We start from the raw sequence: 14,110 nt of genomic DNA, 5'->3' as shown, positions 1-14,110 counted from the left end.
TCCAAATCATTCAAATTCAAATTCATTTTGAGTTCCATAATGAAATTTTTTAGACCAAATCTGAAAATCTCATTCAATATTTTGAGAGGAGAATAAGTTTAACATTATTGCTGGTAGCTTAATCCTATATAAAGATTTATATGATTTTCTTACTATTTTTTCAAACAGTAGAAAATCCAAATCTATTGCATTGGAAAAAGAAACAATGGCAAGTTGTGTGATCGTGATGGCAAGCCGTCTCTGAAAGATACCAAATTTTTTTATTTGAAAGCCAAGTTTTATTATATTTAGTATTGATGACCAAACTCCAAATGTGATGTCCCCAGCTATTGAATTGATACTAATACAGCCAAAATCTCTAACAGAAAAATGAAACAGAAAAGCACATTTAAGACAACATGCATACATTAAAAACTAATCTCAGTTAATAAAATGACAAAAGTCTTGTATGGAAAGTATAAGAACCACAAAACTAAAAAAGAAAATCAATACTATTTTATTTTTATTTCACGCAAGTGAAAACTTTCTTTCCAATATCAAAACATTTTGACTCATGAAACAAATTAAAATACATAATATTTTGAATTTAATATTCAGTGGTTTGCTGTAGGTTAATTTTTAGATATTGCAATAACCCCAAGTGCACACATATATATATATATATATATGTATAAATTTAGCTAAATATTGCACGGTAACCAATACATTGATGATAAATGTCATAAATTAAACAGATCTTGTCAATTATCTTATTTAATAAGCTAAATCAATTAAACATGCATCAAATCTAAATAAAGATAAAATCTTTATAGATTTTTCATTTTTTTATCTGATATATATTAAAACTAAATATTAATTCCTAAAATTAGCTCAACTACTTTATATAAATATTTTAATCATTTCAAAGTTGTAAAATACCTATAATAGAGTAATCCATATGGCATTGAGTTATATTAAGATAAGAAATAATCAAACGAGTCATTTGACGAGTCATTTGACGTTTTAATCTTATAACTTAAACAATGTTGTTATAATGCATGTATAGAATTTGAAAACATATCCATCAAAGCTGATGATCATGTCACAGAATTAGGTTATCTCATTTACTCTTAATTAAACGAATCAGCGAAGGTGATTGATTCGCTTTCATGCAAACTTCACGTAAATTTCAACATTCAAATTTCCTACACACATTTTCATGATTAAAAGTGCATAAATTGTATAGTTTTCATTATAGATAAATCTTCTCTATTGAGCACTTATTGTTTTTAATATTTTGATATTTCACATGATAAGTATTACCTATTTGGGAGTTATTACGTTTATGACATAGGCGCATGAACGTTATATTTTAACAAAAGTGCAGAAATGTCACAAATTAAGAATTAATATTCTTATACATTTTTTATTCAATATTCATAGTGTTTGCAAACGATAATTTAAAACCACAGCTATCAAGATTAACGAAATGTTAAATATCCTAGCTGGAAACACAAGTTAGGAATTATTTCTTGTGATATTTGTTTTAACCCAGTAAAACAATGCATTTTGCAAGAATATGCAAAAATAAAATAACATATTAATTAAAATATTGATGGTAGAAGTGCCATGAAGCGCATGTGAAATGTATGTCTAAAGAGTGCTTACCTCTATTGACAGGACAACTAGTGCTCTGTGTCGGCTGAGGGGGCATTGGTGTGTTGAGTGGCGCTGGAGGTAAGCTGTATGGCCCTGCCCCTCGGGCCAGGCTAGTCTGGGGTGGTGCAGGTCCCATCGGGCCCATGTGGCTATGTCCTTGGTGGGGTGCCGGCGGTGGCATCGGTAGGTGTGGCTGTAGGTGGTCGGCGTAATGCTGCGAGGGAGGTGAGCTCACCGTCGTGTCAGCCATGTTGATATTCACGTTGTCCCTGTTCGTAGACATTAGCCAGTAAGTCAGTAATATCTTGAAATTCTCAAACCATGGGTCCATCGCATGGCAGTAGGTTAAAAAGAGTTTTTACATTGTCAGTGCCGGAATGAATATCTGAGGTTAACAGAGTGGGTCACATAGATAGGTCAACGCCTCGAACCTTAAGTCATCACAACCTTTCACAATCGAGTCTGTGCAGTTTTATCTAACTAGTCATCTGCGTACCATTGCAGATTTAAACAGTGAGAAATTCATAACATTACCATAAACTTTATCAAAATTTCTAGGATTTCAGGTTACGCAGATTATGATAAGACTCCGATAACGAAAATGTTCACAAGTATCAAATGTTCAAATTCAACTTTCTAACTGATAAGCAAAGAAGAGTAAATAAAAACTGTTCTTGAAAAGCTGTCAAGTCTCGATAAAAATATAATGGACATGAATTTATAGAAAAATTGAGCAGTGTTCATAATATCAGCATTATTCATTTTTTCTTTGAATATATTACATTTCTATAACAAACATTAATTATTGATGTTTCATCAAAAATTAAAGAAACAGCACTATTAAATGAATTTATCAATATACATCTTTCACTTCCATATGCTAGTATATCGGCCGACACTCCAACAAAAGCTGCATGAGTTAATGTATAGCAGAACGATTGCGCCATTTCGTTAAATCCATCATAATGTTCATCGAAACAAAAAATTTAAATATTTCAATTTTCGATCCTTCACCGCAAAGTCCAAAGGCTTAGTACAGGATGAATATATGTACAAGATATGAGAACGCCCATGTTCGAAAACAGCACCTTGTTTACGATTGCGCATGCACATGTGCAGCGGGTGCTCGAAGTGTATGAAACCTACATGGTCACCTGAATATTAATTTCATGTAAAGGTTCACGGACTTGTATTTAGTTAATTGTGTATTAATTGAGTCTGCTTATTCCTTGAACTCGAGATTTATCCACATCCACAGAGGTTCTGTAATTGTTTAAGAGTGTAAATGTTGAAGCACACACATTCTGATAGAATCCAGTAGTTGTTTCCAGGTGAGGTTAGACTGGCAGTAGACAGGTATCAATACACTAGTCCTATATATCTAGACTACACCAGCGCACAATGCACACACAGTAATTCCCATGTATTACATAACAAGCGATGCACCTCAATGACTGCACTGTACACACATACAACACACAAGCTGTCCAATATATCACACAGGGGTAGCTTTAAAATCCAATACACACCAACATACCACCACATTTATATTCTAAAATATTTAATCACTCTCAGTGCAATGTACCATTTCACACTTGCCCTAATGACTGTCTGTCAGTGACTGCTTGTTTATTGGTCATCACATGTCCATTGTAACCTTCTTGACAATCAGTCTAGATGTGTAAATCCTGGAGCTCGTCTGCTCCACATGCTTGTTGTTAAGTTTCTTTAACATGCAGTTGTATGCACCAGGATAATAAATTCTCCAATAATATGCAGCAAATCAATTCCTTCTCTTGATATGCAGCTGCAAAATTTCCCTGTGTGCACATCTCAGGCTGCTAAGCACTGCTGCGGAGGTAGGGCTCAACTGCATGTACATCTCTACTGCAAATTTAAAACCTTCTAATGCACTGCACACATGTATACATGCACACTGCACTGTGCAGCAATAAGCATGTCGCTGATCCTACCTTTTCTATATCTAGCATGTTTAAATTTTCATTAGAATATCACATTGGTACAACGCATTCATATACACCGTTTTATCTCGCGCTGCACAGTGGGTGCACCAGATTGCAGGTAGTTGTACTCGAGACAAAATTTATTTAGATGATCATATTGGTATAGCACATTATTTACATGTATACTGCATGGATAATTCACCCTTAGTAATTTTAAGAATTCCATCCCTCTTTAAGTATACTGAACCCCTCCCTCCTTACATAATTTACCCTGCACATGCAGCCATTGATATTTTACAAGGGCCCAATTGGTCCAAATCGCTCACCTGTGTTCATGGTGAATACCAAAGGCTCAAGATATTAAATTTGTGATTTTTCCATATTTTACATTTAAATGAAGGTCAAGGTCATTCATTTTAAAAAAGATGGTAGCCTTTCCATCAGGCATGCCACTCAGTTAGAAGTCTGTCTTTTAAAGATTATAGCCAATATAAATTAAACAATGTGACCTTAATAAAGGTCAAGCTCATTTATTTGAACAAATTTGGCAGCCCTTTATCTCAGAATGTCACAGACACAGTATCAGGTCTCGTTGTCTTTTCATATAATTGACAAGAATTTTAAGAAATATTTCAGACTATATGACCACTATGACCTTGAATGAATGTCAAGGTCCTATATTTGAACAGATATCATAGCCCTTCATCTCATAATGTCATATGCCAAAATATGAGGTCTCCTTGGCATTTTATAGTTGTTGACAAGAAGTCATTCAAAATCAGTTTAGCCGATTTGACCCCTGTGACTTTGAAGGATGTTCAAGGGCATTTGTTAGAACTTATTTCTAGTCTCTCATCAGGTCTTTAGAACTGTTTATTACTGACCAGAAGGCATTCAAAGGTGTTAGACTATTTGACCCCTGAGACCTTGAATAAAGGTTAAGGCAATTATTTCTTTCAAAAACTTGTAACAGATGCAATATCATGAATCTGAGCTTCATGGCTTTTGGTAAGAATTCCTTTAAAGGACAAAGTTGATGACCAGACAGATGGAAAGATAAAAGTATGAATGAGGGATGCTGCACCATATGTCATATGCCCACTTGCCTTCAATAAGTACCTCCCATTTGAATACTACATATGTGCATATGTATGTATCCTGATCTCCACCCTTCACCACTAACCCCTGATTACCGTGACCCTTACACCATGACCCCAGATTACCCTGACCCCAATCCCCTAACCCCTAACATCTAACCCTAACATCTAACCCCTAACCCCTGATTACCCTGACCCCTAACCTCTGATTACCCTGACCCCTAACCTCTGATTACCCTGACCCATGAATACCCTGACCCTGATTACCCTGACCCCTGATTACCATGACTTCTACTCCCTCACCCTTGATTACCTTGACACTCACCTCTAATTACTTTGATCCCAACCACTCAACTCTGATTACCCTGACCCCTACCCCCTTCAACTCTGATTACCCTGACCCCTAACCCTGACCCCTGATTACCCTGACCCCTAACCTCTGATTACCCTGACCTCTAACCCTGGCCCCTGACTACCATGACCCCTACTCCCTCACCCCTGATTACCTTGACCCCTACACACTCACCTCTGATTACTTTGATCCCTATCCCTCAACTCTGATTACCCTGATTCCTACCCATGACCCGTGTACCTTGTCCTCTAACCCCTGACCCCTGATTACCCTGACCTCCTCTCGCCCCTGATTACTCTGATACCTGACCTCTAACTCTCGCCCCTGATTACTATGACCACTACTCTCTCACCCCTGATTACCATGATCTCTACACCCTCACCCCCGATTACCATGACCTCTACACCCTGTCCTCTGATTATCCCTAACTCCTACCCTCTCATCACTGATTACTATGATTCCTTCCCCTCAACTCTGATTACCCTGTCCCTACCCCCTAACCCCTGATTACCCTCACCCCTACACCTTGCCAATGATTACTATGACACTTACTCCCTCACCCCTGATTACCTGACCCCTGCTCCTCATCCCTAATTACCGTGACCACAACTGCTTAACCCCTGGTTACACTGTCCCCTACCCCCTAACCTCTTATTACCATAACCCCTACCGCCTCACCCCAGATTAACTTGACCACCACCGCCTCACCTCTTATTACCCTGACCCCTACCCCCACCACAGATTACTATGACCTCTACATCCTGACCCCTGATTACCCTGATCCCTACCCCTGACTCCTGTTGACCCTGTCCCCTACACCCTGACCCCCGATTACCCTGATCCCTACCCCCTGACCACTGTTGACCCTGTTCCTACCCCCTGACCCCTGATTACCCTGACCCCTACCCCTTCATCCCTGATTACCATGACCACTACCCCCTTACCTCAGATTACCCTACTCTACCCCACCTCAGATTACCCCCACTACCTCCTCACCTCAGATTACCCTGACTTCTACCCCTCACCTCAGATTACCCTGTTCCCTACCCCCTGACCCCTGATTACTGAACCCCTTCACCCTGATTACCCCTACCCCTCACCTCAGATTACCCTGACCCAACCCCCTCACCTCAGATTACCCTGTTCACCTACCCCTCAACTCTAATTACCCTGTCCCCTACCCCTCACCTTTACCTGACTTACCCTACCTCAGATTACCCCAACCCCCTGACCCTGATTACCCTGACCCCTCACCTTCACCCTGATTACCATGACCACTACCCTTCACCCCTGATTACCCTGACCCCTACCCCCTCACCTCAGATTACCCTGACTTCTACCCCTCACCTTGATTACCCTGATCCCTACCCCCTCACCTCTAATTGTCCTGTCCCGTACCCCTCACCTCTTATTACCCTGTCCCCTACCCCTCACCTTTGATTACCCCTCCCCCTTCCGCCTCTCCCCTGATTACCATGACCCCTACCCCTACACCTCTGATTACCATGACCCCTACCTCACTCCCTCAACTCTGATTACCTTGTTACTCTGACCCCTAACCCTGGCCCCTGACCCAAACCCGCTCAACCTTGATTACCAGTCCCCCTTTCCCCACACCTCTGATTACAAACCCCCCCCTTCAACCCTGATTACACTGACCCCCTACCCCTTCACCCCTGATTACACCCCCCTACCCCTTCACCCCTGATTACACTGACCCCTACCCCTTCACCCCTGATTACACTGACCCCTGAACCCCCACACCCCTGATTACACTGACCCCTACCCCTTCACCCCTGATTACACTGACCCCTACCCCCCACCCCTGATTACACTGACCCCCTACCCCTACCCCCTGATTACATGACCCCTACCCCTTCACCCCTGATTACACTGACCCCTACCCCTTCACCCCTTGATTACATTGTCCCCTACCCCTTCACCCCTGATTACATGACCCCTACCCCTTCACCCCTGATTACATGACCCCTACCCTCACCCTCTGATTACATACCCCTACCCCTTCACCCTGATTACACTGACCCCTACCCCTTCACCCCTGATTACACTGACCCCTACCCCTTCACACCTGATTACACTGACCCCTACCCCCACACCTCTGATTTACATAATCCCCTATCCCTTCACCCCTGATTACACTGACCCCTACCCCTTCACCCCTGATTACACTGACCCCTACCCCTTCACCCCTGATTACACTGACCCCTACCCCTTCACCCTGATTACACTGACCCCTATCCCCCACCTGATTCACCTCCCCACCTGATACCCCACTATCCCCACCCCTATTACACTGACCCTATCCCTTCACCCCTGATTACACTGACCCCTACCCCCACACCTCTGATTACACTGACCCACTACCCCCTTCACCCCCTGATTACACTGACCCCTACCCCTTCACCCCTGATTACATACCCCTATCCCTCACCCTGATTACACTGACCCCTATCCCTTCACCCTGATTACACTGACCACTATCCCCTTCACCCCTGATTACACTGACCACTACACTTCACCCCTGATTACACTGACCCTATCCCCCACACCCTGATTACACTGACCACTACCCTTCACCCCTGATTACACTGACCACTATCCCTTCACCCCTGATTACACTGACCACTATCCCCTCACCCCTGATTACACTGACCACTATCCCTTCACCCCTGATTACACTGACCACTATCCCTTCACCCCTGATTACACTGACCACTATCCCTTCACCCCTGATTACACTGACCACTATCCCTTCACCCCTGATTACACTGACCACTATCCCTTCACCCCTGATTACACTGACCACTATCCCTTCACCCCTGATTACATTGTCCCCTATCCCCTCACCCCTGATTACACTGACCACTATCCCCTCACCCCTGATTACACTGACCACTATCCCTTCACCCCTGATTACACTGACCACTATCCCTTCACCCCTGATTACACTGACCACTATCCCTTCACCCCTGATTACACTGACCACTATCCCTTCACCCCTGATTACACTGACCACTATCCCTTCACCCCTGATTACACTGACCACTATCCCTTCACCCCTGATTACACTGACCACTATCCCTTCACCCCTGATTACACTGACCACTATCCCTTCACCCTGATTACATGCACTATCCCCTGATTACACTGACCACTATCCCTTCACCCCTGATTTACACTGAACCACTATCCCTTCACCCCTGATTACACTGACCCCTATCCCTTCACCCCTGATTACACTGACCACTATCCCCTTCACCCCTGATTACCTGACCCTATCCCCTCACCCCTGATTACACTGACCACTATCCCTTCACCCCTGATTACACTGACCACTATCCCCTTCACCCCTGATTACACTGACCACTATCCCTTCACCCCTGATTACCCTGACCACTATCCCTTCACCCCTGATTACATTGTCCCACTACCCCCTCACCCCTGATTACACTGACCACTATCCCTCACCCCTGATTACACTGAACCACTATCCCTTCACCCCTGATTACACTGACCACTATCCCTTCACCCCTGATTACACTGTCCCCTATCCCTTCACCCCTGATTACACTGACCACTATCCCTTCACCTGATTACCTGACCACTATCCCTTCACCCCTGATTACACTGACCACTATCCCTTCACCCCTGATTACACTGACCACTATCCCTTCACCCCTGATTACACTGACCACTATCCCTTCACCCCTGATTACACTGACCACTATCCCTTCACCCCTGATTACACTGACCACTATCCCTTCACCCCTGATTACACTGACCACTACCCCTCACCCCTGATTACACTGACCACTATCCCTCACCCTGATTACACTGACCACTATCCCCTTCACCCCTGATTACACTCTGACCACTATCCCTTCACCCCTGATTACACTGACCACTATCCCTTCACCCCTGATTACACTGACCACTATCCCCCTCACCCCCCTGATTACACTGACCACTATCCCCCACACCCCTGATTACACTGACCACTATCCCCATTCACCCCTGATTACACTGACCACTACCCTTCACCCCTATTTACCCTGACCACTATCCCCTCACCCTTGATTACACTGACCACTATCCCTTCACCCCTGATTACACTGACCACTACCCCTCACCCCTGATTACATTGACCACTATCCCCTCACCCCTGATTACACTGACCACTATCCCTTCACCCTGATTACACTGACCACTATCCCCTTCACCCTGATTACACTGACCACTATCCCTTCACCCCTGATTACACTGACCACTATGCCCTTCACCCCTGATTACTCCTGAACCACTACCCCTGATTACACTGACCCCTATCACCCTGATTACACTGACCACTATCCCTCACCCCTGATTACCTGACCACTACACTCCTCCCCTGATTACCCACTGACCCTACCTACCCCCTTATTACCCTGACCACTACCCCTTCACCCCTGATTACCCTGACCACTACCCCTTCACCCCTGATTACCATGACCCCTATCCCTCACCTCTGATTACCCTGACCACTACCCCTTCACCCCTGATTACCAACCCCTACACCCTCACCTCTGATTACCCTGACCCCTACACCCTCACTTCTTATTATCCTCACCCCTACACGCCTTTTATTTCCCTGACCCCTACCCCTCACCCCTTATTACCCTGACCCCTACCCCTCACCCCTTATTACCCATACAGACTCCCATTCTCTAACCTATGATTATACACAATTATGACACATATTATCTAAATCAGATTATATGATATACAGTCCTTTTACACAGTATTAAAATAACTCAATTAGGATGGAGTTGTTGGAATAAGATTGGTATCTGGTCACAATATTGTCTAGATTGACATTATCAATCAGAATATGGATACATTTGTTTTCTTGAAATTAGGGCGCTCCTTTTGATGGAAACTTCAAGGCAAACAGAGTAGTAATTGCCTAAATATGGTAAATTTATATGTATATATATATATATATATATATATATAGCTAAAAACTTATATGATACCGGAAGCTATATCAAGCTGAATCTCATTTGCATATATACATATAATTAAATATTACAAAATAACACAAACACATTTGCATTATTACATCATAAGTTTAACATGGGTGCAGCAGATTGCAGATTGATACATACCATAAATCTCATTTAATATCCACAGTTATGTAATCACTTTACCCAGGGACGTCATATTCAAGGTAGCAGGTTTTAATCTTTCATTAAAGTATCAAATAGTCCGTACATTCATTTACACAATTTTATCATATTGCTGTGTGCTGGCTGCAGCAGATTGTGAGCTGCTGTATTACAAATCTGTCTTAATGAACTTTAGATGTGTGATATGTAGATACAACATCTAGTACAAAGATGCAAGAATTTCATTCTTTTTAAATTTCACTTTTTTTATAATTTGTCATGTCACGAACATGTCACATTGTCCCCACGAAGTAGAAGTTCATGTGAATATCACGTATAAACAACCCTTTCTCAAGGTCATGCCAACCTTTCAGATCTTACAAGTATCTATCTCAACAGAGTGCCTTCTTAGTTATAGAATTAAAAATCACAAAACCTGAGCTAATTATTTATAAGTTCCTTCAAAAATGTCCAAAATGAGCCCCCTTAGATGGCACAAATAATTGTAAGCCATTACGTTATCACACTTCTGTTACTTACCAAGATTACTGCCCCCACCCCCTCCCAAATGGCCATTAGTTGTTGGTCTCATGGCCTGGTTGGTTGTATGTAGAAGAATACTATCATTTAAAGCCAAAAAATAAAATTTTTGTTTAGGGTTGCATTGGCAAAAAAAATAGGGTCGATTGGTCGGGAGGATTTTTTTTCTCTTTTTCTTTTATAGTGTTTTTCACTCTAAAATGATGGCCGGAACCAGAGTCTGAGATTGAAATCCTGACTTTTTCATTTATTTCGTAGAAAAGTGGAAAAAAATTAGGGTCGAGGTAAAAAAATAGAGTCGGTCGGGTAACCTTAAACAGACATTTTTTTTTTTGGCCTAATAACAAAAAGAAACACAAAATTATTGTAATGACTATTAATTCATTCTTTCCAAATAATTTTTTGCGTAACTTATTCCTATGAAATATTTGAAAAAAAAAACAGTCTTGTTACCAAGGTTATTACTAGACTCCAAAGAATAGACATCAAGGTCATAGGATAGCTGATGACTAAAGACAGTGCTGTGAAAAGTCATTGATCTGTAGATTTACAGTAACGCCTGCAAATATCATAGCCATGGTTCAAGGTAACCTTCTAAGGTAGCCGCGAATACGGCAAACAGGAAACTCTGCAAAATGGCACGCTGCGTGTGATAACAAATACCAGACAAGACAAACCAATCAGATTACATAAGCATAGGAAAACAACTAAATGGTGTAACAATTGCTTCAGACCACCATTCTCATCCGGGCAGAGAGAAATCTTCACAATAATGTATTAGCAATCATTAGAGTTCACAGTTAAAGTTGTACATAATGTACAGTAAAATAATGTACCACGTAAATACACCCATCTCTGACGTTCTAAACATGTACATCACATCACCAAACAATTTTACCTGAACATATTATATACTACCTTAAATAGATACTATATAGTTACATGTATCTTTCATAATTAACCTATTCTCGACTTTATATAATGTTTATATATATATATATGTATATTTGATGTGTTGTTGTGTTTGATTAGAGGATTAAAATTTGTCTTTCCTGATTTTAATACATTGTATGTGAATATTGAAAAAATTGCCGGAGCTGCCATTTAGGTATACTAACAACAGTATATGGTACAACATTTGGCATTTCTTACACTATCCTTCAGCATCATTAAAGCTTGGGTAACAAAAATAATAAAGACTTTTAAGAATAAAATGCAATAATTAGTTTATTTAACCCTAAATGTGCTAGACTCAATATGCCTAGCTAATTTTGGGTCTATATGTATGAGATAGAAATTATGTTTGGTCTTAACATTAATCTATGGTGGAGAAGACAATAATACAAATCAGTTGAAATTTATCCATAAACCTGTATTGAAATCCCACTAAAGATTTCAAGGTTCTTTGAAACATTCAAGATTCTAGTCACTTGGCCATTAAAACTCTACATCATCAAAAACTTTTCATTCTATGAGCTTTGAACTACCATTACTGTCAATTCCCAAGACTCTATTGTTAAACTAAATAATACAGCCAACATTGGTAACGAAACACAACAATGCACCATCTGTAAGGCTCCATGATAGAAATCCTAAACCTCTGTTTAACTGAACAAAGTTACAGCATTGGTATCAAGCACAGTCCTTGCTAATGATCACAAGCAGGAATCTCTAACCGGAGGCATTTGATATGTTCATATATACCGTAGAGCACTTAACAGGCTCCTCAAAATTACAAATAATCATGATATCTATTGTACTGATATCTGTTTGCTCTCAAGTTGAAATGAAAGTGAACATATGAATACACATGTTGATGCCAACTCAGACTGTTGGAAAATCAAATTCTACCGATAAATCACCTTTTGTTGTTTTTTTGTGTGTTAATTTTGGTAAAGGTACTTAGACTTTATAAAATTACACATGGGTGTGTAAAGATTAAGAGTTTGCTGCTGAATAAATGCTTTGCCTTGTCTGGCCAGAAAAACTCTTACACAAAGGTTGAGGTATTATATCTGTCCTATTTTACATCCATCTTTCTTCACTATCTAAATAAAAATAATGAAACTTTACTTGTTTTCAAGCATTTTCATTTGGCCATCAATATTGTCACAAGATAATTGGTATACATCAATACTTTAAACAACACTTCAGTGTTTATTCAATATGGCCACTGTCCACCATCTTGTTTTTTGGATTAAATTTAACCCAAAACAGATACGCAACACTGAATAACCATCAATGCAGACCCTACAATTTTAATTTGAGGGAGACCTCTTTTGAAGTACTTTCTATGAAAGTGTAAAAATAGTAAAAATATATTCTTATATCTGCACAATTGGTTCCTGATCATTCACAAAATACATTTGGCAATTAGAACTCAATGAACAAAGAGGAACCACACCTTCAATATGAAATTTCAGAGAGATCCCTTCAGTACTTTGAAAAATGATAACAAACTTCAACATCCAAGATGGCTGCTTGCCTATGATTGTTCCAAAAATGTGATATACACAACTAGTATAGGGTCCAAGCTTAAGGGAAACCTATACATAAAACAAGAGGCCCAGAGGGCCTGTATCGCTCACCTGGTTTGTAATGCCAAGTATTGTTCTCAATACGGGTTCATTGTTTCTTTTCTGAAGGAATTCAAATATTTATCTCTAATTCCCCTATTGGGCCCCATCCCTCCTGTCCCCCTGGGGGTTAGAGCCAAAATTTATACAAGTTCTGTTCCCCTTCCCCCATGGATTTTTGTGGCCAGATTTGGTCACAATCCATGCAGAACTCTAGGACAAGTAGCAATTTATAGAATTTACCTCTATTTCCCCTAATGGGCCCCGCCCCTCCTGCCCCCAGGGGGTCAGAGCAAAACTTTCTACAAGTTCTGTTCCCCTTTCCCCATGGATCTTTGTGGCAAAATTTGGTTACAATCCACGCTGAACTCTAGGATGCGAAAGATCTACAGAGAAGTTTCTGATATATATGATATCAGAATGGAAGAATTGTTTAAGGACAGGCCTAAATTAAAATATTGTTTGTTTGCCCTCCTCCGACCGACCCATGAAAATCGGCCCGACTCAAAAAATTTTATTGAAATATTCTAGTGAAAATTTTTTTTATTGTCGTGTACTTTCCAGTGCCGTGTGAAAACCTTTGATGAATTGCGGTATAAATTTTTGTTTCGCCTTATTTCAAAATATTCAAATTCAAATTTACGTACATTTGTCTCAGCCAAATGAGCAAACAATCGTGATTTAACTTCAACGTGCCGACATGCACTGATGCAGTTGTTTGTAACATCGTACACACATGTGTAGGAAAATGGCGCCGGGTTGAAGCCATACTTTCACA

At 40.8% G+C, this 14,110-nt stretch overlaps 1 protein-coding gene and 1 long non-coding RNA gene across 5 annotated transcripts in view; one reads left to right on the top strand and one right to left on the bottom strand.

Moving 5' to 3' along the window:
- Positions 1-14,110, bottom strand: part of LOC138314830 (uncharacterized) — a 55,930-nt gene that overhangs the window by 28,718 nt on the left and 13,102 nt on the right. The window contains exon 2 of one of the 2 annotated variants that reach the window (XM_069255414.1): positions 1,648-1,907. In XM_069255414.1, coding sequence (XP_069111515.1) covers positions 1,648-1,888 — 241 coding nt within the window. In that variant the 5' untranslated portion in view covers positions 1,889-1,907. Of the gene's footprint in view, positions 1-1,647; positions 2,138-14,110 lie in introns of those variants that run through there. The other variant, XM_069255405.1, reaches the window with a different exon arrangement.
- LOC138314854 (uncharacterized) overlaps positions 1,724-14,110 on the top strand; it is a 36,134-nt gene continuing 23,747 nt past the window's right edge. For 2 of the 3 annotated variants that reach the window (XR_011207428.1, XR_011207427.1), the window contains exon 1: positions 1,724-1,863. This is a non-coding gene — a long non-coding RNA (uncharacterized lncRNA). Of the gene's footprint in view, positions 1,864-3,656; positions 3,721-14,110 lie in introns of those variants that run through there. The other variant, XR_011207429.1, reaches the window with a different exon arrangement.

The sequence above is a fragment of the Argopecten irradians genome, chromosome 1, assembly GCF_041381155.1.
Source record: "Argopecten irradians isolate NY chromosome 1, Ai_NY, whole genome shotgun sequence".
Taxonomy (NCBI): domain Eukaryota; kingdom Metazoa; phylum Mollusca; class Bivalvia; order Pectinida; family Pectinidae; genus Argopecten; species Argopecten irradians.
The sequence above is the reverse complement of the archived record's forward strand: the minus strand, read 5'-3'. Positions and strand labels throughout refer to the sequence as shown.